The sequence below is a fragment of the Martes martes genome (genome assembly GCF_963455335.1).
Source record: "Martes martes genome assembly, chromosome: 6".
NCBI lineage: Eukaryota > Metazoa > Chordata > Mammalia > Carnivora > Mustelidae > Martes > Martes martes.
Window position 1 is genome coordinate 7,248,039 of NC_137893.1, and position 25,349 is coordinate 7,273,387.

The 25,349-nt window shown below is 44.0% G+C and overlaps 1 protein-coding gene across 5 annotated transcripts in view; it reads right to left on the bottom strand.

Annotated features, from left to right (window-relative positions):
* Positions 1–25,349, bottom strand: part of MAP3K4 (mitogen-activated protein kinase kinase kinase 4) — a 113,414-nt gene that overhangs the window by 6,802 nt on the left and 81,263 nt on the right. For 2 of the 5 annotated variants that reach the window (XM_080805527.1, XM_080805529.1), the window contains exons 8-22: positions 24,573–24,672; positions 24,390–24,473; positions 22,604–22,870; positions 21,057–21,206; positions 18,965–19,126; positions 18,210–18,343; positions 17,510–17,588; positions 16,673–16,751; positions 12,372–12,468; positions 11,425–11,568; positions 7,913–8,013; positions 7,210–7,290; positions 3,960–4,151; positions 2,853–2,923; positions 614–730 (exon numbers count right to left, since the gene is read on the bottom strand). In XM_080805527.1, the coding sequence (XP_080661653.1) occupies positions 614–730; positions 2,853–2,923; positions 3,960–4,151; positions 7,210–7,290; positions 7,913–8,013; positions 11,425–11,568; positions 12,372–12,468; positions 16,673–16,751; positions 17,510–17,588; positions 18,210–18,343; positions 18,965–19,126; positions 21,057–21,206; positions 22,604–22,870; positions 24,390–24,473; positions 24,573–24,672 (1,858 nt within the window). The remainder of the gene's footprint in view (positions 1–613; positions 731–2,852; positions 2,924–3,959; positions 4,152–7,209; positions 7,291–7,912; positions 8,014–11,424; positions 11,569–12,371; positions 12,469–16,672; positions 16,752–17,509; positions 17,589–18,209; positions 18,344–18,964; positions 19,127–21,056; positions 21,207–22,603; positions 22,871–24,389; positions 24,474–24,572; positions 24,673–25,349) is intronic. The other 3 variants (XM_080805528.1, XM_080805530.1, XM_080805531.1) reach the window with 3 other exon arrangements.

Consider the following 25,349-nt stretch of genomic DNA (forward strand, 5'->3'; position numbering starts at 1 on the left):
TGTCTATAATCCTCTAAAATTAAGTCTGCTATATAATCTCAGACAGGGACCAACAGGGCTGTCCCTACCAATGTATTATTAAGTACTGAAACACATCCTTTTCAGGTACAAATTTATTTGTGAAAACATTAAAATCACCACTATTCAACTTCCCCTGGAAGTTCAGACTCCACCGAGATGCTCCAAGTTATCCTCTTTCCCCTCCAAGGATTTATTTCTAAACACAAGGGGGGAAACGAATTGAAGTTTTAACTTCCTCATTTCACAACAGTTCCTTAGTACACGTAAAAGAAAAATCAGCATGATCAGTGAAAAATGGGGGGGAAAAAGTAACACGCTGCGTAAGGGGCATTTTAGGAGAACCTTCTCATCGGCAGGATGGGTTTCAGTGCTTTATAATGTCGGGTTAACGACTACAGTCTACAACTTACATTTTAGGAAGAACTCCTCTAGTTTCAGAGAGAAGGCAGAAATGATGTAACTCATGGAGATTTCCTGATAATTAGGCAAAGTTACTGTGCTCTGAAATGAGAAGACCTGCGATGTAGAACAGGACTCCGACTGTGCCCTTACTGATTGCTCACACAAAACCGTGTCATCAAAGTTGGCTTACTCTATGAAGCTCCACACCAAAATACCGAACCAGGTTGGGGTGTTTGATGCCCTCAAAGATTTTCAATTCGTCTGCAGTTTCCTTGATAGTTTTATGGTCGTTCGGTTGAAATCGAATCTGTAAAGAGAAAACTGCTGATCAGCGTCAGTCCCGTCACCAACCAGAAACAAGGCACCTCTAACCACGGGGGTGTCCAGACAGCTCCATCATCCGGACCCCCAGGACTACGGTCAGTGCGCCTGTAACCTGACTTCAAGTCTTTCTTTGCCTTGTCCTTCTACATGAATGAAACACGCCTGCTTTAGAATATTTGGTGAGAGAACAGCTAACGGGATCATTTTCGTAACTGCAAACTGAATTCACAAAAACATTAAGCATTCAATAAGTGAGCACAAGCATATAGGTTCTGGAAGATAAAAAGCTGTGATATGATTGTGCCCTTAAGAAGTTTACAAAGGGGCACCTATACCCCAATGTTTATAGCGGCGATGTCCATAATAGCCAAGCTATGGGAGGAGCCCAGATGTCCTTCGACTAGATGAATGGATAAAGATGTGATGTATACACACGCACGTGCGTGCACACACACACGCAATGGAATATTACACAGCCATCAGAAAATGAAATCTTGCCATTTGCAACAATGTGGATGGAAACAGAAGGTATTATGCTAAGTGAATTAAGTCAGTCAGAGAAAGACAATTATATGATCTCACCCATATGTGGAATTTAAGAAACAAAACAGAAGCATAGGGGAAGAGAGGAAACAATAAAACAAGGTGAAATGAGCGAGGGAGACAGCCCATAAGAGGCTCTTAATCACAGGAAACAAACTGAGCGTTGCTAGAGGGGAGGAGAGTGGGTGGATGGGGTGACTTGGTGATGGGCATGAAGGAGAGCATGTGATGTGATGAGCACTGGGTGTTATGTAAGACTGATGAGTCACTGACCTCTACCTCTGAAACTAATAATGCATTATATGTTAATTAATTGAATTTAAATTAGAAAAGAAAAGAAGTTTATGACTGGGGCGCCTGGGTGGCTCAGCCAGTTAAGTGTCTGCCTTCGGCTCAGGTCATGATCCCAGCATCCTGGGATCGAGTCCCACATCGGCTCCTTGCTCGGCAGGGAGCCTGCTTCTCCCTCTGCCTACCACTCTGTCTGCCTGTGCTCGCTCGCTCTCTCTAACAAATAAATAAATTAAAAAAAAAAAAAAAAGATGTGTTTATTTGAGAGAGAGAACACACACACAAGCAGGGGTGGTGGGGAGGGGCAGAGGGAAAAGGAGATGCAGGCTCCCCGCTAAGCAGGACTCGATCTCCGGACCCTGGGATCATGTCCTGAGTTGAACACAGATGCTTCACCCACTGAGCCACCCAAGGGCCCTAAATAAAACCTTAAAAAGAAGAAGAAGAAGAAGAAGAAGAAGAATTAGAAGAAGTTGACAGCCCAGCAGGAGCCAGGTGGTAGGGGCAGAGTGGGTGAGTGTCTCTCCACGCAGGGAAGACAAGAAACACCACAGGAGCTCAGAGAGAGAGGGCCATGGTGGCTCAGGCCTCTTGCCCCACGAGCTCCTCTGCCCTGAGGCCCAGAGGGTCTCCTCAATAGTATTTGTCTCCCTGACAGGCCTCCTCAGGTTCCCCTGCTCGCCCCCATCCTCCCTCCAGCTGTCGCGACGCTACTCATTTTTTTTTTTTTTTAAGATTTTGTTTATTTATTTGACAGACAGAGATTACATGTAGGCAAAAGAGGCAGGCAGGGAGACAGAGGAGGGAGTAGGCTCCCTGTTGAGCAGAGAGCCCGATGTGGGGCTCAACTCCAGGACCCTGGGATCATGACCTGAGCTGAAAGCAGAGGCTTTAACCCACTGAGCCACCCAGGCGCCCCAAGAGACGCTACTCATTTCTGAAGCTGATCACAAATGGTATCTTCTCCCCAGCTCCCTGCTAAGACGCTGTTACAAGGGTCTTCTCGGCCTTTGGCTAACTCTGCTCACCTCGCTCTGTGCGGCACTTGGCACAGCTGTGTGGTGGCAGAATTACCTGTGCCCCTGGTCTGAGCATCCTCACTGGCTCCCTCCTGGAGTCAGATGCCCAGATACTCTGGCGTCGCAGGGCATCTGCCTCACGACTCAACACGGAGACACCAAGCTGGCTCTAGGTGCCAAGAGCCTAGAAGACAAACATCTTCCCCAAATCACTGCCACACCAAAAGGCCCCCACAAGGCCAGGCCACTCACCTCCTTCATAGCCATCAGCTCGCCGGTGTCGACACTGATGCAGGTGTAGACCTTCCCGTACTGCCCCTCCCCTGCGAACAGAACATACACGCTGTTCTCAGTCACCAAAGCGAGGCCATTTTAAGTCACTCGGATGTACAATAATCTTTCCCAGGTCTGGATCTATGTTTACATGACCTGCAATTATCTACTACTGCAAGACCCAAAATGTTTCTGAGTGTTCCCCGATGACTGAAGGCAATCTCTGGGCTGTGCCTTACCTGTAAAAATCTAGAGTACAAGTGACTTTGGCAAACCCTGGAAGGGGCGTGAAGGTGCACACTTCTGCGCACTTCCGGCCCTCAGGGAGGTCAGGGCTGGGGGTCAGGAGGAAGCGCAGCCACCGCTAACCACACCTCATCGCTGCACGGCCAGGGATGTGTGGGAACGGATCCGACTAACACATCTTTGGGGACATTCAGAGGATATATGGCTAAGACGGGTAACAAGAATTGATAAAATTTATAAAGCACTTGATTTTTTTCAGTATTTTCTGCCCTGACAGCTCTACAGACCCTTGAGGGTTTCCAGGGGCTCACAGAGTCCTCTTGTTACAACTGTGTTGGCCTCTTCAGACCTAAACACTCCCCGGAGAGACGCAATGAAAAGCCGGGAGGGTCTGAAACATGGTCAGGCTCCTTCTGTCACACAATCCTCCGGCGTTATTTCACAAGAGGCACTTGGCCTGGAAATCATGAACGGGCAGTGTTTTAGGAAAGACCGTCTCTATTTGTACCCGGTCTCTCTTCAAAATGCGCTGGCAGGAGTAAGGCCGCAAGAACGTCAATGGGAGCTAACGGGTAAAATTTACATAGTTCTCCACTGGCAACTTCTGGAGTTATCAAGCAAAATGATTCAATTTAATGAACCATTTAAAAAAATCTTTACAAAATCTCCTCTTGTACTGCTCTTAGAACACATTTTACAGACACATTATTTACACAAACTAAAGAACAGAACCTCTGCAAAAGACATGCCATGTCACAAGAGAAAAGGATCAATTCTACGGTTTAGCCTAAAGACGTGTAACTACTGCCATTTTCAATCGAGGTTCCTCAATCTCCTTACCAATTTTGTTTCCTCTTTGCCACTTGAAGGTCACCTTCCTCAAGCCTACGTGCATGACGTTATCATAAGATTTAGGGGTATCACAAACTTGACCGATGATATTCTTTCTCCTCATCTCTCGATACCTCTTTTCTTCAAACAATCGGACTGACTTCTGGATCGCTTCTATGGGTCCTTGTTTGGAAGCACTGTCTGGAGGGAGAATCACAGACTCAGTAGTTCTGGTCACCAGCAGCGAGTCAAAGGCCCGCAAATAACAACAGGAACGGAGCAACACACGTGAGCACTCAGCACGGCGAGGCCGAGCATCCTCCAGTCAGATACCAGCAGGTGCGTTCCAGTCCATTCCAACCGCACAGCTGCAGAGGATGCGACAACATACACATACACGCACACCCAGCAGGTGCGTTCCAGTCCATTCCAACCACACAGCTGCAGAGGACACCACCCACCCCACACACACACGCACACACAAAATCCAGGCTAGTCCGTCAGAGCCAATGACTTCCTCCCCCAAGACAGCTGCTCAGACAGACACTGCAGGGACCTCCCATTTGCCTCCAGGCTATTCTGTGTCTAATACACTCTTTTTTTTTTCAATTAGCAATAATCGCGCCTCGGATAAACCTCATTGGCTACGATACTGCCACTGTGCAAAGCTCACTCTTTTTTTTTAAATAACTTTTTTATTTTTAATTTATTTGACAAGCAGAGATCACAAGCAGGCAGAGAGGCAGGCAGACAGAGAGAGGAGGAAGCAGGCTCCCCACCGAGCAGAGAGCCCAACTTGGGACTCGATCCCAGGACCCTGAGATCACAACCCAAGCTGAAGGCAGAGACCCAACCCATTGAGCCACCCAGGCGCCCTCCAATACGCTCTTGTTGGCCAGAATTGTCTTACTAACAGGGACAACCTGCCCATGCCCCTTTCCTACTTAAATTATTTCACGGTTCTCAACAACCCATTTACCAAAAATCTAAGCCCTGTTTATAGGACTCACGGCCCTGCAGACTCTGGACCCAGTTTATCTTTCCCAGTTCATACTGTCCTTCTCTTCTCCTACCGCAGGCCCCAGAAGAACCAAACGGAAAAGGCTCGTACAGAACACCCCAAGCCGTTTCTCACTTGGAGCTTGTGTTCACACCTTCCTGGCCAAGATGCTATCTTCCCACACCGTGCCTGGGGAGTACATCTCACGCGTCACAGCTCCGCTGAAATGCCAAACCTTCCCACAGAAGCCATCTCTGATGAGAAGGGAATTCAGTTGTCCCTTTCTGGAAAGAGTCCAGAGCAAAGCCTCTGGAACCAGAACGCCCGGGGAAAATCCTCACTTTGCCATTTTCTAGGTGTTTGACAATGGACAAGTGATCTGACTTCTTCATGCATCAAATTCCTGCTCTGCAGAATGAGGGCAGTATCTCCGGCACAAGCGCTACTGTGAGCGTTCCGTGACACCCCGCACGTAAAGCGCTAAGCCCCATGGCCAGGACACAGCAATACTCAGTAAGGTCTCGCTACTGTTACTACTATTCCTTACCTTCTCAGGCTCCACATCTCCAGAAGATAAGTCTCTGATTTATTTTATCATGACTTACAGTGAAAAATAACTCTTACACACACAGAGATCTAAACAAGAGTTTCATGAAACGACATTCCTCTTACACACGTGACTGAGACTCGGTCCTATTTTTTTTTAATGCAGACTTTACAACCCACCGATGGGTCACACCCGTCCTGTGAGCAGCACTGCCTCAGACATGTCCCAATGACATACTCCTCATTCTGTACCCTTGCTATCTAAGAGCCTGAATTTTCTGGCCAACAAAGAGATCACAGAGGACAAGGATGGCTGGGAGGTTGATTTGAGAAGAGAAATTCCCCAAGATTTAGAATGTTCTAACTGTAATTGTAATTTCCTACTACAACCATTTCCTAAAAACATGAATCGCTCTTTTCTTTACCTCAGTATAGAATGTATCAGGTCTCCTGGGCACAACAAGACTTTACAGCTATGAGCCCATGCACTCCACTGTCAAATATTTCTGGGAGGGGCTTTTCAAAAAATTTTTAAACAGTAAAAATTTTTCAAGATTTCTCCACCTTTGTTAATGTGAATTATAACTATCCCGAGAGTTCCCAAGTTCTCTTGACCACAAAGTATTTGATTTGGAAATTATCACAAAGACCTGGCATGCGGGGGAACTACTGGCAATGTGGGAGCCACTGGAGAACTCTCCTGCCTGTCACCCAGGCTCCAGCACATGGATCTCTGTGCCCTTAACCCTCCGTACACATCTCACCTGCCCCGGTCCTGGCAGTCATTTCTTGATGTCTTCCTTTTTTGAACATCCCACCTTAGTCTGGTATCTGACTCTGCATAACTGAGTGATTCACTAGCCCACCTCCCCACCTCCTCCCCACTCGAGGCTAGCAGCTTCCTCCACCCCGGGGTCTTCCCAGCTCCTCCTTCCCACTCCCTGAACACACCAGGTGCTCAAGAGGCTGCAGGACTGTGGGATAGGCCTTAATCACTTAGCTGTCACTGAAGACTGGTCATGGTGCGTCTTCCCCCAGCCCCTTCAAGTTCACCTCCATTTACAGCTACACAGTCACTGGGCCTCCCTCCAGATGTGTTTTTATTCTGTACTTTTCCTCCAGGCTTGATGCAGACCAGTTTCTCCTTCAAGAGTCAGCTCAAGCCTCACCCCTCCATGACATCCCCCGACTATTCCCGACTTTGATGGACAACATACTTCCAAGGGGTGACTGTTGGTAAGAGCACCAGACTTGGAGACAGAGGCAGTGTGTGCTGGGTCCCAGCTCTGTTGGATATCTGTCAGTGCTCTGTCAGTTACCATCTTAGCCAAACTACGTGGCTTCTCAAACATGTTATCATACAGCATTAAGACATGACCACTTCTTCATTTCACAAATATTAATTATATTCCCCCCATGCACAAAGAACTATGCTAAGGGCCCACCCAAGGTGACGTACGGGTTAACCACCACGACTGCCTGAAGAATACAAAGATGAATAAAACATGTTCTGATCCAAAGGAGCTTATAATTTATTAAAAGAGATAGGAAATACTTACAAACACAGTACACACACGAAGTAATGTCACACATATAAAAGAGATCACAAAATGTTAACATAGAAGGACTAATAATTCAAAATCTAAAGCATATTTTAACTGACACTTCTCACTTTATCCTTAAGCATTTTAAGTCCAACATTCTCTCCCTTACCCTTCGACTGGCTGATCAGTGTCCGAAGTTCCCAGCTTCTTCGAGCTGACCCACTTGAATCACCTTTTGGATAAGCTGGTTCTGCAAAGATGTGTGTTTTTCACACAAATTAACATTTATGGAATCTTACATAATCGAGAACAAGACTGAAATGGTACACAACAATGATTAGTTACCATCAACCTGTCCTTTTTGGTAATTAATTTCTATTTGATGTGAGTGTGAGACGCTGTCTTGACAATCACTTCTATGAAACTACACCAAAGTAAGAAGTTGTCAGTGGCATTACATGATTTTAGCCACATTAAACTTTCCACAAATAACAAGACATCAGAATATAGAGCAGAAATCAGATTCTCTGGGGACCCCACTCAAGAGGCCCAGCATTATAGTAAAGCCTCAGCGGATCACCAACAAACCTATTGCAGGTTTGTATTTTGGAAGAAAATAAGAGTGCTTGGCAATTAAAGTATCAGAAATAATTTTTTTCAAAAAAGCAACAAAAGTAGACCTAGAAAATGCAAGTACAGTTAAAAAGGCATTTAGAGTAAAAAGCCAACATGTTGAACATCAAATGTTCTCTGGGAACTCTGTCACCTCTTTCTCACTCTTCATTTCTTTCTAAGGCATAACCCATAGAAAGTGGTAAACTGAGGCAGAGGATTCAGCTGGTCGAGACCGGAGTCTGCAGCTCACTACTCACCGTCGCGCTCCTCGGTGGGGCTTGAGTGGCGGCTCAGGGACCGAAACTGTAACTCGGCGGCTATAGAAGCCAACCGGTCATTCTCAGGGACACTGGAACCCCTGTTTCGGGATTTTTAAAAATTGAGCAGTCAATTCAATGGAACTTAAAAGGAAAGACCTGAGATTCTTCTAGAGGGGTAATTCTCAGCTAGGGGCAATTCTGCCCACTGGGGACACCTGGCATCTAGTGAGCACAGGACAATGCGAAGGGCAGCCCCCACATACAGAATTATGCTCCCACAGTGAATGCGCTGCTACTGAGAAACCCTTCTCTGGAGCTGGCAGGACAGTCAGATTTTTATCCTCTGCTGCTGACACACAAGAACCTGACTGAGTAATGCTCTGTTTTAAGTTAAAAACAACAAAAGTACAAACAAGATTTATAGTCAGGCGCTACTGGCATATGTGGAAAGCTCCACATTTAAGCCCAGGATGGATCAAAATTATTAGCCAAACAGGGCTAATATTTACAATTCTGATCATACTATGGATTTATGTACTTAATTCTATTTACAGTGTTAAAATTATTACATGATTCAAAAGATTACAAATCTCTTCATAGGAATATGCAAGGGCACCCCTCATGATTTTTCAAGCGGTCGCCAAGCAAAGGTGCAGAAGAGCAGGAAGCTTAGCATGTAGAAAGCAAAGTTAATTTGCTGCTTTTCCAGAATAAAGTTAAGAGTGTTTAGAAATCCAGAATGAATCCGTAAAGAGTAAAACCCAGAATTAAATGAGGGAAGTGTTAAAATTATAGTTCAAGTAAACCAAGAGAAGTATGGCCTGAGTTTGGTAACAAGTTTCGTGTGTTCTGTGTGTATAACTGATAATATGAACTATTGTAGCATTTATGCTCTCTTCCATCAGATGCTAAATAGATTTAAGACGACAGGGTTCTACTGAACAGACGTTCACAAATTACGAAGTATGCAATGCTTTTCTATTTCCCTAAACTCTCAAATCTGGCATAATACTTGTTAAGTCTGAAGAGAGGGGGACATCCTCTATTGCCACGGAGTTCATCAGAAAGTCTTAAGGCCACTTCATGGAAAAGTCACGGATGTTGAAATGAAGAGACAAGCGACTCCTCACGCCACGCCAAAGACTGCGGTGCCAAGCAGAGGTCACTCGACACCTCTATTTTCCTGATTTCCCAGACACAACATGAGCCAAGCCCACATCCTTAGAGATTTTTGCCAGGGTAAATATATACTTAAAGGGAACAGTGTGCTGGAGTTCCACAATTGCAGCGGTGTAACAACCGGCTTGCAAGATTTCTGAAAAATTGCCAACCAGTCTCACAAAGCAGCAAGAGCCAGCTCCAACAAGCCAAACACCATAAAAAAGTTTTATCAACCCTGGTAAGATCACTGAAGCCCGAACAATTTCCCAAGTCAAACCAAATCAAATCAAACCATTCACGGGACGACGCTGGGGGGCGGAGGAAGACCTGCCGGGGCTGACGGGTCTCCACGACAGGAAGGGCCGCACAGGGGCCGCAGGGAGTCCCGGCCATCATCCGGCTTCCCCCACAGCACACTCACAAACCCCGGGCTGTACCAGGACGTCGGCGGGACACGTGCCATCCACCTCGGGGGCCGCTGCACAGGCCCCCCACAAAGGGGCCGAGGCCCAAAATCAAACTGAACAGGAGTCGGGCTCGAACACGGGACTGAGGCAAACCACCATCGGCTACGTGCATCTCCACGTGGCGTTGCCGTCCTCAGCCCACCGTCACAGACACACCACCGGACAGTCAGGAGAACTTGACTCCTTTGTAAAAAATGGCCTTCAAGATGGCACACAAGGGTGGTGGTAAAATTTCTATGCGTCCAGAATCATCCTAAAGACGAGGAACACTTACGAAATGCTACTCACTACGGACTGAAAACCACCTCCACAAAGCCGAAGACAAAATGCACACGAAGGCCGACCACACGCATACTTCACTTTTATACTTTTATACACTTACCATACCATACACCTCCAGCTCACAAATGCCTTGAGCCATAGTTCAAGAACCTCGAAAAAAGCAGGGGGCATTCCTCCCCGTTCTAGTTTTACAGGAATGGTGTGCAAACGCGGACGCAGCAGGTCACGGGGAAGCGCTCTCCTCCCCGGCGTCTGCACATGATGGGAAGTGGCTTCCCTTCGCCCCGTGTGACACGTACAAAAAGATTGCTTCGGTGCCTCCCTCAGAGACAGGAGGGCATATGTGGAAACATTTGCCAGGAAATGCTCTCAACAGTAAAATGAAGAAGATAAATGGGAACCTGTTTAATGGTAACTGTTCATTGTTTTGGTTGACAGCTGTAAAATGCGTTGACTTTTCTTAGGTTATAAACATTCATCACTACAAATTAGGAACAGTTGTTTTTTTAACAGAGCAGAATGGAAATGTTTGTAGAAATTTTATACTGTTATAAAGTCAGTCTAACAACATTTTAGTGTTTCTTTCAATTCTAAAGCTGTATGTCATCTTTCTGCCAACAACATACTAATGTTTTTTCTTTGGAGCAAGATACAGGGCACTGAGTCTCATCGCAGTTTCATCTTTTCTTCTCTGATTACCCTTAACTTGCACATTTTTATTTGACTCTCGCGGAAGATGAGAAGAGTTATGGTGTGTCCCCTCTGCCAGACACAAGGGGAGAGTTACGAGTGACCGACTGTCCTTTCTCCATTAAGAATATGAGACCTTGGGGCGACTGGGTGGCTCAGTGGGTTGAAGCCTCTGCCTTCGGCTCAGGTCATCATCTCAGGGTCCTGGGATCGAGCCCTGCATTGGGCTCTCTGCTCAGCAGGGAGCCTGCTTCCCCCACCCCCCACCTGCCTCTCTGCCTACTTGTGATCTCTGTCAAATAAATAAATAGAATCTTAAAAAAAAAAAAAAAAAGAATATGAGACCTAAACAAAATCCTCTGTCAAAACTAACTAGAATGGGAAGAAGTGCAACTCACTCCTTACCTATACCGAAGACTCAAGCGAGACACTTTCTGGTGCTTGCCAAGTGTCTGATAGTTCTGTCCAGTAAGGCTATGTCCTCCATATAAGATACAAACCCTGTGAACTCAGTTTTCCATTTTCATAAATTATATCTAATCAATAATTCTATAAATTAGAAAATCTGGTTAGAAAAGTGATCCTTCTAAAAAATCCCCGCCTAATGGTGTTAACTAGAAGCCTTCTCTGAGCTACCTTGGGACTGACCCCTCAAGGCACTACTTGCCCAAAGTCTCATGTTCCCTTTGGTGGGGAGCAGGTTCTTTGGTCTGACACTCTCTCCGAAGAGTTGTTACTGGCAGGGAGTCCGGTCATTTTGGTTAATATTAGCTCCGAGGAAATATTAATCAGGCAAATTATCTACTCGTGCTGCTGGGTGCTCGAGCCTGCGGGGGGTGACACTTTCCCCCACTGCGGAAGTGCACAGGAGGGGGCCGAGGAGGCATGCCGCCGGCGGGGGGTGACTACCTGGTATCATGGGCACTGCTGGCGGGTTTGGGTGGTGCAGAGTCGCTGCCCGAGGGGCCGGGGCGAGCGGCGGCGGCGGCCGCAGTGACAGAAGCAGCAGCGAGGCTGCCGTGGCTCCGTGCGTCCGAAGGCACGCTCCGAGTGCTGAGATGAGAAGAGAAGCTTCAGGAACACAGCCGAGAAAAGGGACTGGACTCTCCAGTGATTTTCAGTTAAGAATAAAATAGGGTGAGGAAGTGAAAAAATACTTAAAAATATAAAATGCAAATTTTCCTTTGAGATTCAGGTCTAGGTGTAAAAAAGAAAAAAACTAATTACCTTGAAAAATCATTGTGGTCTTTTCCTAGCAAATACTGCCAAATAAAATTAACGTTTAAAAAGTGATTCTACAGGGGAGAGAAAAGGCTCACTCCCTCCAGATGCAGAAATGCCACCACATTCAAGGGAAATACTTTGTACTGGAGTTTCAGAACTCGCTTTTGTATTTAAGTCGCTTCGAGATTACAGACACACGTGAGAGTCAAGACTGGAAAGATCATTCCAGTTTTTCTTCACTTCTACACTGACGTTTAGGATTGTTTTTCAAACGTTTATTATGCTATGCACACTCAAATCTGTTTTCGTAAGGTCATTTTCAAAGAAAGAGAAAGAAAGAATTATTCCAAAGCTGGCCAGCATTTAGTAGCTTAAGGTTACGAACAAGCTGAGAACCTAGGGCACCTGGAAAGGCACAGGTCTGTGGTACAGTTGCATGTCTTTTTCTCTTGCAAAGTAAGGCCCTGTGGTCTATCTTCGAGAAAATGCAACTCAGAGCATTTAAAACAGTATGAATGAGAACACAGAAAACCCGCTCAGTGGTCAGAGCAAGCGTCCAGAAGCTGTCAGAGCGGGAGCATGCGCCTCAGAGAAGAATCCAGACTGTGAATGGCTAGGCAGGCGCCAAATACCTGAATCCCTCTGGAGTCGGGATGATCAGATGCGGGTTAGGAGGGTCGCTGTGGCACCGCGGCACCTTCACGGGACGGGGGCTGTTCCGATGAATAGCTGCCAGTGACAACAGTGACAAAGGCAACTTGTTAAAATGGTCAATGGGAAAAGCCAAAGCAGGTCACTACACGTAAACAGGATGGGACTTAACTTCGCTGGTGGCCAAAATAAACCCGTTCTGTGAGAGAGTCATTATCACGTAGACAAACATGGTGGAATATGGCACTTTTTAAGAACTAATAAAAGGTATATTATACGTTCAAACTCTGAGCCATCAAAAACATTTCTGAAATCCTGGAGAGAAAGCACACAATGGACGCGAAACAATGTGACCCAGCTGGAGACTGAGACGAGGCATCTCTCTAATAAAGAATCTGATGCTGGCTACATTCTTAGAGAGATTCTGGCCCGTGCTGACACTTCACTTGGGTTCCGAGTCAGGGAGGGCCACAGGCAACTTCCTGAATACACAGAGTTTTATTTAATTCCTTTAAACCAAATAAGGAGGATCAGACACAGTTTAAATGGGTTATTCTTTCTTTAGAACAGGTTTTCTTCTCTTTTTTGTTTAAATATTCTGGTAAAGACTAGATAAAATTTAAAATAAAAATTTAAAGACTAGATAAAATTTAAAATAAAAAATTTAAAGGGGTGCCTGGGTAGCTCAGTGGGTTAAGCCTCTGCCTTCGGCTCAGGTCATGATCTCAGGGTCCTGGGAACAAGCCCCGCATCGGGCTCTCTGCTCAGCGGGGAGCCTGCTTCCCCCTCTCTCTCTCTCAGCCTGCCTCTCTGCCGACTTGTGATCTCTCTCTGTCTCTCTCTGTGTCAAATAAATAAAATCTTAAAAAAAAAAAAAAATTTAAAAGGCCCTTGCCTACTGATTACAGAAACGCTGGTAATTCTTTCCCGGAACTAGACACCACTGGCGTAGCACACGTGTTACAATTTGTCTGTTTTGCTCCTACAAGTGTCCTCTTACTTTTGACTCAGGTCTTAACCCTCCTTAATTTTTAAAGAGTCGTCTCTTCTCTTCATGTGAATGATTTCACTCCATATGTTTTATTTCATCTATATATGCTTTATCCTAAATGGAAATACTTCCTTCTTCATGGTTCTAGTTAGTTTGTTGTCAATAACATAACACAGGAATGACTGAAGTCCCCAAAATGGAGAGATCTGAAAAGAAAACTTGCAAGCAAAAATCAAGCCATTATTAAGAAAAAATTCAGGCAATTTGTGTCTCTGGCTCACTATACCAACAATTATAATAGTAAATGAAAGAACTCCAATAACAAAGGTAAAAAGAGAAAAAAAACAATAAAAATGTTTACGGAAGGAAGGTGATGTCTTTAATTCAGCAAACATAGTGGGAACTTTGGAGTCAAAAATCACTACAAAATTTCCCCCTTGAGGTGTAAAAGAAACACGCGCTGCTAGAACACAAGCACGCAAATTTCCCATTCCTCATGTATGAGAGAGAGAATTTCTTCTCAGAGTATCTGTAACAAACTGCTGCAAAACTGTGACATTTCACCAAAAGAAAATCCGAACGGTCAATAAACATAAAACAGACGCTCTAATTTCACTAGTGATATTTACTATAGAGATGTTTCTCATGGCAAAAACGAACCAAACGAATGTTCACAAGGAAACGGTGCAAAGAACTAGTAACACACCCTTAACGGACACAAGGCAGCCAGTAAGGAGAACGAGACGGATCTCCAGCCATCGACAGACAGAAACTTCTACAGTCGTCAGGTAAGGAAAGCAAGACACGAATATCCAACAGGAGCCAACTCTCATGCAGTAGAAGCGGCGGCCCTGTCTACGCCCGCGTGGCGCCGGGAGCATAAAGGAGGCAGGGCCGCACGCACCTGCACAACCACAGGAGCGCGCGGAACCCCGGGAAGGCTGCCCACCAGGCTGCTGCTGGGGCTTCCGAGGGTAGCGCTGAGGGAGAGAAGGACAGCAGGCAGCGGGAAGGACAGCTGGCTGCTCTCCCTTTCACTAAGTGCCCTGCTGAGGAAACAGCACGAAACCGGAGGCAGACTGCCCCCGCGCACAGAACACTGGCGGAGCCCTCATTAGCATCTGAAGGAGCACCTGCGGACGAGGCTCAGCGATGGATGTCACATGCGCAGCCCCAGGCCACCAGGCCGTCTGGCAATCTGACTCTCAGCCGGTGCTCCTTCCACCAAGCCACGTGGCCCAGAAGACAGGGAGCACCTCTGGCCGCCAGAGAGCGCGGTAACCAGCCATCCCGCCAGCAGCTGGGGGAGAGGCACACGAGTAATGAGTGATCCCGCCTTAGCAGTGATTACCCTTCAACCCTGGGAGCACGACTGCTTTTTGCTTTCCTCCGTAGTATTTTTCTACCTTGAAATTTTTCTACATATACATTCTCTACATACTCTTTCTACCTTGTAATTTTTTTTTAAGATTTTATTGATTTATTTGAGATAGAGAGAGCAAGGGGTGGGAAGGGGGAAAGCGAGAAGCAGGCTCTCCGCTGAGCAGGGAGTCTGATGCCGGGCTCAAACCAGGACCCCAAGATCATGACCTGAACTGCAGGCAGACGCTTAACCGAGTGAGCCACCCGGGCACCCCTCTATGTTGCAATTTTGCTACCATGAAAATGATTAGTAAGTATATTATAATAATATTATTAATGTTATTATATCATTATATTAGTAATGATAGTTAAGTATTTTAAAGTAATGTAATGATAAATTGATAAATGTGGTAAATGATAAATAATGATAAAATGATAAATGATAAATAATTTTAAAGTAATGATAGTTAAGAATTTTAAATAAGTGATTTTTAGAGCACCTGAGTGGTTCAGCTGGTTAAGTGACTGCCTTCAGCTCATGATCCCAGAGTCTTGGAATCGAGTCCCACATAGGGCTCCTAGCTCTGTGGAGACTCTGCTTCTCCCTCTAACCTTTTCCCTTTTCATGCTCTCTCTCACTCTCTCTCATATAAATAAATAAAATCTTTTTAAAAAAGGTGATTTTTACTGAATTATTGATCATGTATATATTCTTAGTGAAATATTTTAGGAGATCAGAAAACCAAAGTTTTTAGGATAATATGATTAATCAAAAGTTCCATAAGAATATAGAATGCTGGGCGCCTGGGTGGCTCAGTGGGTTAAAGCCTCTGCCTTCAGCTCAGGTCATGATCCCAGGGCCCTGGGTTCGAGGCCCACATCGGGCTCTCCACTCAGCAGGGAGCCTGCTTCCCCCTCTCTCTCTCGGCCTACTTGTGATCTCTGTCTGTCAGATAAATAAAAAAAATAAAAATCTTAAAAAAAAAATATAGAATGCTATAAAATTATAACATTATATAGAATGTTCAAAGAGTTGTGCAAATGATAATTTTCATTTCATAACAGACAGGAGGAAAAAAAGGTATAAAATGAGTAACTAAGCGAATTTTAAAGATAGAGAAACCAAGCACTAACACTGGTCTCCGAAATTTTCTGAAGCTAGCAAGCACCCTTTAATATATAGTTCCTGCTCGGTAAGTTTACCATTTATGAATTACTTTATATAATTTAAACTGCTTCAAAATTTCTATGCTTTCATTTCTGGATGTTTATTGGATATAAATAGTTTTGCTTTTACTTACTATCTCAAGAATGGGGGGAGGCACAGTCTTTTTCGGATATATTTTGTTTAAAAGTTTCAACATACTCCATAAAACTGGACGCTAAATTGTCACTGAAAACTATAATGAAAGTATATCATAGCATAACTTCAACTTGTGTTGTTTGTTTTTTTTTAAGTAAAACCAATTAAAAATTTACCCTGTTAGTGGGGAAATTCTTAGCTGTGGAGGAGAAAAACTCATTCTGCTGAGGCGCAGAAGGGGCTGAGCAATTACATTCACTCACCTGCAGCAGGAAAGGCCCTTGCTCCCCAACAGACAGCTATCTCTCCAAGTCTTTCCTTCCCAGAAGAAGAGATTTTAAGGGGGCGAACAGAATCATTGTTGGTGTGCAAAATATTAGTTATTAATTAAACTGTGTAGCTAACACCGCTGTGGGCAGTGCATATCCTCTGCTGGCATTTTCATATTCCTGCTGGACTCAGAACTGTTCAGAGTTCCCCAAATACACACCTCATGCCTAGTCACTGTCATCTTCTTCGATACTGTTAAAGAACTTCTCGACGCAGCGTGAAGGGCTGCACCTGTAAGATGATCGGTCTGCCCAAACCAGGAGGTACTAGAGGAAATGTTCTAACGGCCGTCTTACCAAGGTACAAACCTGTAACAGGACTGTGTGGCTTTCCTATCACATGGCCAATGCACTCATTCATCAGGGCTTGAAGACTCTAGGAAAGTGGGAGAGGACAAAGGAAAGAATGTACATTCTCTCAATGATGCAAGCAACACAATTAAGCTTTCCATCTATTAAAAGAAATATGCTGTGCTATCCTTAGTAAATACTTTCAAAGTTCATTTGGAAGACAACAGGTCTAAATAAAAATTAAACATAAACTGTACATAATTTAAAATAGTAATAATAATATACGCCACTCACTTTTTATTAATAAAAGCAAGTTAGCATTCAACTTCCCATAAGGCAATAATATGCACGAGCAAGGGACTTCTCCTATAATCATTTCTACTATTTGGAGGCTAACAGGATTGAATTCACATGTTGACCATTGTCTTTTTCAGCTGATGGAATGTACTGGAATAACAGTGGTAATATTTAACATCTGGCATGCTCTCAAATGAAGCATGCCGAAATGAAACAGCTAATCCTTGTTCTTCATTAAACTGCTAAAAAGCACCAACTAACAAGTCAGCATTTTATAAAATGTGAAACTGACAAATATTTTAGAAGTGCCAGGCTTCACAGCTATCCTCTGACTCAGCTGGTTGACCAATGTTGTTATAAAAGAAAAGAACATGGAATATTTTACTATGTTGTTACAAGTACTTTACCTTCCAGCATTATCATTACAGTTAGAAAAAAAAATATTTAAGGACAACTATACAAAAATACACAATCAGGAACAGTGATCAACTTATTTCAATAATAATGATAATAATAATAATAATAAAACTCCAGAATATTCCATACCAAGAAGTCATCTTCTGGCAAAGCTGAAATAAAGGCAGGTTCAATGGCTTGTAGAAAGTCAAAACCTTGGGTTGCCCACCTGTTACATGAGGAAGTTCAACAGTCACAAAATCAAGAAAACACTGTAGTAGTTTTAGTCCATACAATACTGAAAAGTAATCTGGAAAATTATCTAAGAAAAAACACATTTTTTGACTTTATGTAAATGCCTGGGGTTGAGTAAATTTATAGCATGTGTTGAGAAAAAAAGGACAAAAGGCTTCTTAATAAAGGCACTGGTTACCGATTTGTTTCCATTTACATTCAAAAAAGGCTTAAATTTCATGAGGGAAGGGAAAAAAAAAATAGCAATCAGAAGACCTGTCCAGGGAGAATGTGAACTCCCTTAAAAATTAACTCATTATGGAACAAATTTTTTTAAGTTATCCAAATATTATGGGGCTTTCTGTGGTAACAGTTTCATTTAAAAACAAAACAAAGCAAAATCCTATCATCTAAGATTTCAAAGTGCTCCTTTTTGTGTCATCTATTCAGAAATCTCACATAAAATATACATATGAAATGCTACCATGCCCACATCCCTCTTATTCCCGCATTTTCCAGCTTCACAAGCTGCTCCAAGATTCACACACACTCTCTCTCTCTGCAGCAGAAGTACTGACTTACTTGCAGTTCTAGGAAACATCTACTAGGTCATTACCTGGGTCTTGTACCTCGACCACTCTCACATTTAGTTAGGACATAGTTCATCCATTTCCGGGCAAAGCTTATATATTTGTCTCCTATCTTCTGTCTAAACTCTCCAGACATCAAACGAACAACTTCTTTATGATACTGTAAGAAGATTTTGTATATATCAAAAGAAGTAATGACGATGCAAATACAAATATCTAAACACTACAATGCCACATGTTTAATAAAATGTCATTTTTCTAAAAACAAAAAGCAAAAACCAATTAAAACTCAAATATTTTCAAGAGTATGAAAAGTTCAACAATTGATTAGTTGGGTATAACAGCCAGTGCTCTTCATTGAACACTCTGTCAAAAACAAATGAGGTACTGTATGTTGGCTAATTGGACATCATAATAATTTTTTTAAAAAGAGTATGAAGAGTTATAGATATTATGTCTTAAAATGCAGTTTCACCAATGTTTTACCCTTAAGTTTAAATTACGAATGTACTTTCATGATATTAAACATCTCTTCAAGAAGGTTTTTAAAATGTAAGTAGAGAGCTTACACACAATAGCATGAAATAAAAACTGGGAAACTGCTGACAACTTAAAAGGAAACCAACATTTGCAATACTCAGCAATGGATAGGATGACATTCCTGACAAGCTGGGATTACAACCAGTAATCTGATTTGCTGTACAAGATTCCTCCCGCTTTCAGTAAGTTACAGAGCAACTGTGAAATTACACTGTGCTTTTCCTCTTAATTTTGTACCTACCTCGAACCCAAAGTTGTAGCCCTGAATCATTGCTTCCCGGTAGTACTGCTGCAACGTGACGGACTCAGACTCATCGACTTCAGCATCGAATTCTGAAGTGAACATGTGGTCTACTCGGTCAATGGCATCGCTTATTCTGTTGCAAAGCTCTAGTGCATCATTCTAAAGAGTCCCAAACCATAATTAATCCAAACAAAGCAAATCAACCTGGTACTTAACTGTATTTTAGAGGAAGATTTCTTTCATCATCATAGACATTAACCACCATGATATATTTTGACCATATTTATTCTGGTCATTCAAAAACAAGGGAAATATATTTTTTATTTATTTCATTTTTATTTGTATTATGTATTCTTTAACACCTTATGAAATAAAAGAGGAAAAATATCCATTTGAAATGATAATGCCTCATTGTGGTCTTCGAATAGATGCTTTCATCTTTAATATTTTGCCTATCAACCACCAGCTGCTTTTTCCCCTGGGCAGTTGCTGAAGTATGATTTCAACTGAACAGGATTTCAATCCAACAGGAACACTGTATCGCCCTTCATGTCTCCCTGCCACTCCTTAGTTTAGGGGTTCTCAGTTGGGGTCTCAGTTGGGGTCAATCTTACGCAAGGGGACATGGGCAATCCTATTTTGGTTGTCAAAACTTGGGGAGATGGGGTGAGAAATCTACTGGCAACTAGCATGTAGAGATCAGAGATGCTGCTAAACATCCTACGAAATAGGACGACTCCCCAAATCAAAGAATTATTGACCCGAAACATCAATATTGCAGAGGGTGGAAAACCCTGTCCTAGTTCAGGCTGTGCTGTCTCCCTTAAGCAGGACTATAATCACCCCAAACTGGACCCCCTTCCACTCACCCTTAAACACACACATACAGACACATGGTCTCCACTGGGCAATCCCCCTACAGGCTTTTCCGAAATATTCTTCCTAAACATTCAAATACTCTTTGAGGCTTAGAAAAAATAAAATCCCAAAGCTCTCAATAGCCTGATTTTTGCCCACCTGATTTTATCAGCCTTATCTCCCATGACTTTCCACCATACACAAAAGATCTAGTCAGATCAGACTACTGGATAGTCAGCGAGCATTCCCAGTACCCTGACCCAGGGACGCCGATGCCCAAGTGTTCCTTCCCAGTTTTTATCTTCTGAAATCCTCCAAAGTGAAATGCCCCCATGGTGTCAACTCCCAGATGCGACCACGAGGATCTAATGTCTCCCCGTTCAGTACTTCAGTGTGCTAGTTCAGGTCACACTGAATTCACCAAATTCCTTATGCCCAAGAATAATCAGTATCTTACAGCATTCTGCACTCTCCAGAGTCCATGGACTTAAACTAAAAGAAAAGACAAAAGTCCCCTGCACTGGCATTCAAGTGGGATGGCAATGGAGAGACCGTGCTTCTAGGTAAATGAGACAAGTCAGCCTAGCAGAAGAAACAATCGCTTATCAAACCACTGATGGTTTCAAGAAGTGCTTCTTCTTCAAGAAGTCAAGCCCTAACATGACGAAGTTGGCATAACTGATGGGCTGTGGTACGTGTGGTTCAGAACAAGACCGATGAACAGAAAACAAGGCAGACATGGCAGAAACAGGAAATAATGAGGAAAGCAGGTGAGGCTCCGGCTTGCCCTGAACTCTGAACGCCTAGTGCCTGTCTACAAGCATCTTACTCTACTACATTTAATTTGGCTGGATTATCAGTTAAATAAAAGAAACAAATCTTCTCCTAGGTCACACATTACAGATTTGGAGTACCTCTAGCAAACACTCCCGACTGCTAAAGAAGAAAGAAACCTGCATTAGGAGTGAGGAGACCTCAATTCCAGTATCAGCTTGGCTACTAACCAACCATGTGGCCATTCAGAAGTCACATAACTGGTCAAAATTCTATCCCTTCCAATTCCAACACTCTACAATTCCAACAGAGATCTGGGAGGTTGTAGTGAAGACACGGGACAATGTGTACCGGAAGAGGGAGAATGGTTAACAACCACATAAGACTTCAGGTCCCTTGGGTGGATGACACTGTCGCACTCGAATCAAGGAGCTCAGGCGGAGTGGTGGTGACATACCTTTAGCTGCTGCAAAGCTCTGGCAATGACCGGCTGACTGGATGTCTGCTCCTGGCGGAGAGTCATGAGTCCCTCGATGGACTGCTGGAAAGTTTTTCTCTGGCTGGTGAGTTGGGCAGACTGCATGACCACTAGTAAAAGATCATCCACCTGTGAGGAGAATCAAGCACAGGGCTTAAAAACAGACCCACTTACGGTTTCCCTCTCTAGGTCAATCCCTAGTCCGAAAACAACGCCAAGCTCGTCAGGGCGGCCAGGCCAGGAGCCCCGGGGTCCGAAAGGAGTTTGCAAGCACAGCTACTCCCTGCCGTGGGAGCCATGCGCTGCAGTGGGCACTGCCGTCTGAGGTCTTCCCATAATGTGGAAGAATCCCGTGGAACCGTGCAGGCATGGCGCCTCTCAAACATCCTAGAACTGCGAGTAACTCAGACCCCTGCAGCGGTGTGTGTGTGTGCATGTGTGAGTGCATGTGTTCGTGTATGTGCGTGGGTGGGTTGGAGCGTGGCCTGTGAAGCTGGAAAATGCAGGAATAAGAGAGGGTGAGATGAGTCACCTTCCGTGAGACAGACAAAATCGACACTTCGTTATCTTTTCCTTCTAAGTGACAGTCACTGCAGTATCTTGCATAGAAGTGTGGGTGATGTGATCAGAGTTACATATTATAATGATCATCTCAGAGTACCAAAACACACGTGTGCACATGGTGCACACACACACACAGACCTGGAGGAGGGAAAGTGAGGCTGGAAGCAGGGAACTGAAAGTGAAACACCGGACTGGGTCAGGACCGGGATGACAAAGTCTGATCATGGCAATGGCTCTGGCTGCAGAGAAAGTGTCATTGACAGGAAACGCTTTGCGTGTGTTAGGGCTGGTGATGAACGGGCAGGGTAAAAAGATGAGTCTATATTAACTGTCACATTCTGGCTTCAACAACTGAGTGGCCAGAGCACCATCTGATGACACGTGGAGAACAAGCGAGAGATGGTGTAAAGTCGAGAGGACAGTAAGCCAGGGTGCTCAACGCTGGTCAGGCCAGTCTGAGGCTCACTCGAGCACTCAGCACCACTGTCCCGAGGGGAACACAGACAACATGAGAGCCTTCCTCTGGGTTTTAATCAATGAGTTTTACAGATCACCATGGGATCCCTGTTGGGTGGGTAGGTAAGAGCCTTTACTACAAGAATGTTAACTAATAACAAGTAAACCAGAGTACGTGACGAAGCAGAATTTCTGAATTGCAAATTAAATGAGGGAGAGAATTTCTTTTAGATCATGAGCATACAGATCACGGCTGAACTAAGTAAAGATATAAATATTTCCAATAATCCAATACAATTTAACATACAGAATTTGAAGGAATGTTTTACTACAAGTTGTGATACAAAATTTTTAAAACATTGAGGCATATTTTGGGGAAGTCTACACTTGAGATGACTATGGCAGTTAAACCAATCCCTCAGGACCTGCTAAAAACTTATCTTCCCTAAAATATTTTCAGAGGTAGGGGTGGGAGTAGCGGATATGGGACTGGCAGTGACACACACCTGCATGCTTCTCAGAGTATCGACAGTCTCCACCTGAGGCACGATTTTGACCGGCGGTGCTTCCCACGTGGCCCAGCTGTCTTGCGGATCCAGAGCGCGCTCGCTGTGCTTGGTGAGCAGGAGATGGGCATCAATCAGGACGTCATCTGACTCCTTGGAGCAATCCTTTCCCGCGGCTGCATTGAGGAATTGCAAAATAATGCTCTTCTCTGTGGCAAGATTGCCTGGAACAAACACCTGCAAGTTTTCTAAGCCAGGAATCTGTACCTGCAGAAGAAATGATCCCACGTCTTAGACTAGGGAATGTCACATGTTATAAAAATGTTATTTGAAATACACAGAACTAAACAAAGACATGCGGGTGTGGGGAGGCCAGCGCTGAGGACACTGCAGGGAGCCCCAGTCCCCTGTGACTGGAGCAGGACTGGGGCAGGCTGGGGTGGAGCACAGGAGTGCTGTGCTGGAGGCCTGGGAAGGCTTCTCCACTCACTGAGCATCCTCTAACTGCTTTATTTTCAAGAAGCAAGAAAACACCCATCAGGGGAGGAACGCCAGCCTAAAACAACCTGTCAGTGCTACTTTGTGATGCTTACAGAAGGTCATCTGACTAAGCAAAAAGGCAAAAAAGGTTAGTACGGAGTCACTAATCATTCTTGGTGGGGACATCCTAAGAAGCCTTTTAAAGATCACTTTAATAAAGAACACATACATGACACTGTTGTGCAAATCACAATAACTGCAGGGAGGATAAAACTGTGGGCCTGGGATCAAATTTCCAGGAATAATATCATACACAGAATCTGTAAGTACTAAGTCTCAAACAAATGGTAGCAAAGATGAGGACTCAGAAAGGGGCTCTAGTGATGAGTGGGGCACTGATGGCCGAAGTCCCTGTAAAAACTCTGAAATGTTTCAGAAAATGTGAGGGTAAAAACAAAACAACGACTTAAAAATCAATTATTAGGGGCGCCTGGGTGGTTCAGTCAGTTAAGCATCTGCCTTCGACTCAGGTCTGGGATCGAGCCCCATATCGGGCTCCCTGCTCAGTGGAGAGTCTGCTTCCCCCCCTCTCTGTCCCTCCCCCCCAGGTACACACACCGACATGTGCATGTTCTCTCCCTCTCTCTCAAATAAATGAATAAAATCTTTTAAAAAAATCAATTATCTGGGGGCACCTGGGTGGCTCAGTGGGTTAAGCCTCTGCCTTCGGCTCAGGTCATGATCCCAGGGTCCTGGGATCGAGCCCCGCATCAGGCTCTCTGCTCAGCGGAGAACCTGCTTTCTCCTCTCTCTCTGCCTGCCTCTCTGCCTACTTGTGATCTCTGTCAAATAAATAAAATCTTTAAAAAAAAAAAAAAGATTTTATTTATTTGACAGAGAGAAAGACAGCGAGAGAGAGAACACAAGCATGGGGAGTGGGAGAGGGAGAAGCAGGCTTCCCACAGAGCAGGAGCCCAACACCGGGCTCAATCCCAGGACCCTGGGATTGTGACCTGAGCAGAAGGCAGATGCTTAATGACTGAGCCACCCAGGCATCCCAACTAATTTTAATATAGTATGATAAATATTTGGTTACTTTATTCTAATAGTAAGTTAGTAAATACGAAAAACTTTGTTTTTCTGATTATTTCATTGAAAAATTATGAGAAAGTCTTATTACTGGGATCGATATATAGCCAGCAAAGCCTAAAATATTTACTACACGGACCATGAAGAGAAGGTTTTCCTGCTTTAGAAAAAAACAGGAAAGGCAAAATATTCCAATTATACCATCTTTAATATTTACCTTAACATACTGTTTTGATTTCAGAACGTCCAGAAGGTCTCTAACTGGGGCTGAAAATGTGAACTCTGCTGCTATTTCCAGGTCCTAGGATCACAGTAACAAAGAAACTTCTTTAGGGTTAGCTTGTTAAAAAAATAAGGTAAAAGAACAATTTTAAAAAATCAATTGGGATAGTTAACTCACCTTTCTCAACATTTTAGCAAATCCAAGTGCCTTGGAGGCTCTTTCTCTAGCTTCGTGAAAGAGCTCCTTCAGTGCTCGACTAATCTCTATAACCGATCTCCTGCCAAGTTGATTAAAATCCAGTTAGAGTACATTAGAGTACATTAGGAAATAGACAGCAATAAAGATGAAGCAAATTCTAAATCACATTAATAAAGAGTGAAGATTTGGATAAATGGGAGCAAGCGATTATTGAGAATGTACTTGAAATATTCAGAAGCTTGCTCTCTTGTGGTTTTCTAGAAAGTACTTATATTCTTCAAATAAATAAGGCACACACAATAACCTTCAATTAACTGTAAGCTTAATTTTCAAAAGATTTCCTTACAATAATTTCTTGGAGTTTGAGAAAAAGTTCTTACATTGACTCCCAGCTCAGGATCTTACTAAAAAGGAATATATACACGCTGTGGCAGGCTGGTGAACATTTAACAACTGGCTTCCCTCAAAGAACTTCCCTCAAAGAACTCTCTTATATGGTGTTCGGGGACTTCTGTGGTGAAGAGTCAGCCCCATCAACCACTGCACACTGCGCGGAAACAACCAGAGCACCATCAGAGCCATTCTCTACTTCACCATCTCTGATCTCCAATTTTCCCTGCTTATTCAGAATTCACCGTGTTTGCTGTCAAAACTGCAGGACCTTCTAGAAACTGACTCATTCTGATTCTCGGCTCTTCAGCACTGTCCCAGGTTAAGAATCTGTGTGGACACTTCCTGCTTTAACCCTAGCATGAT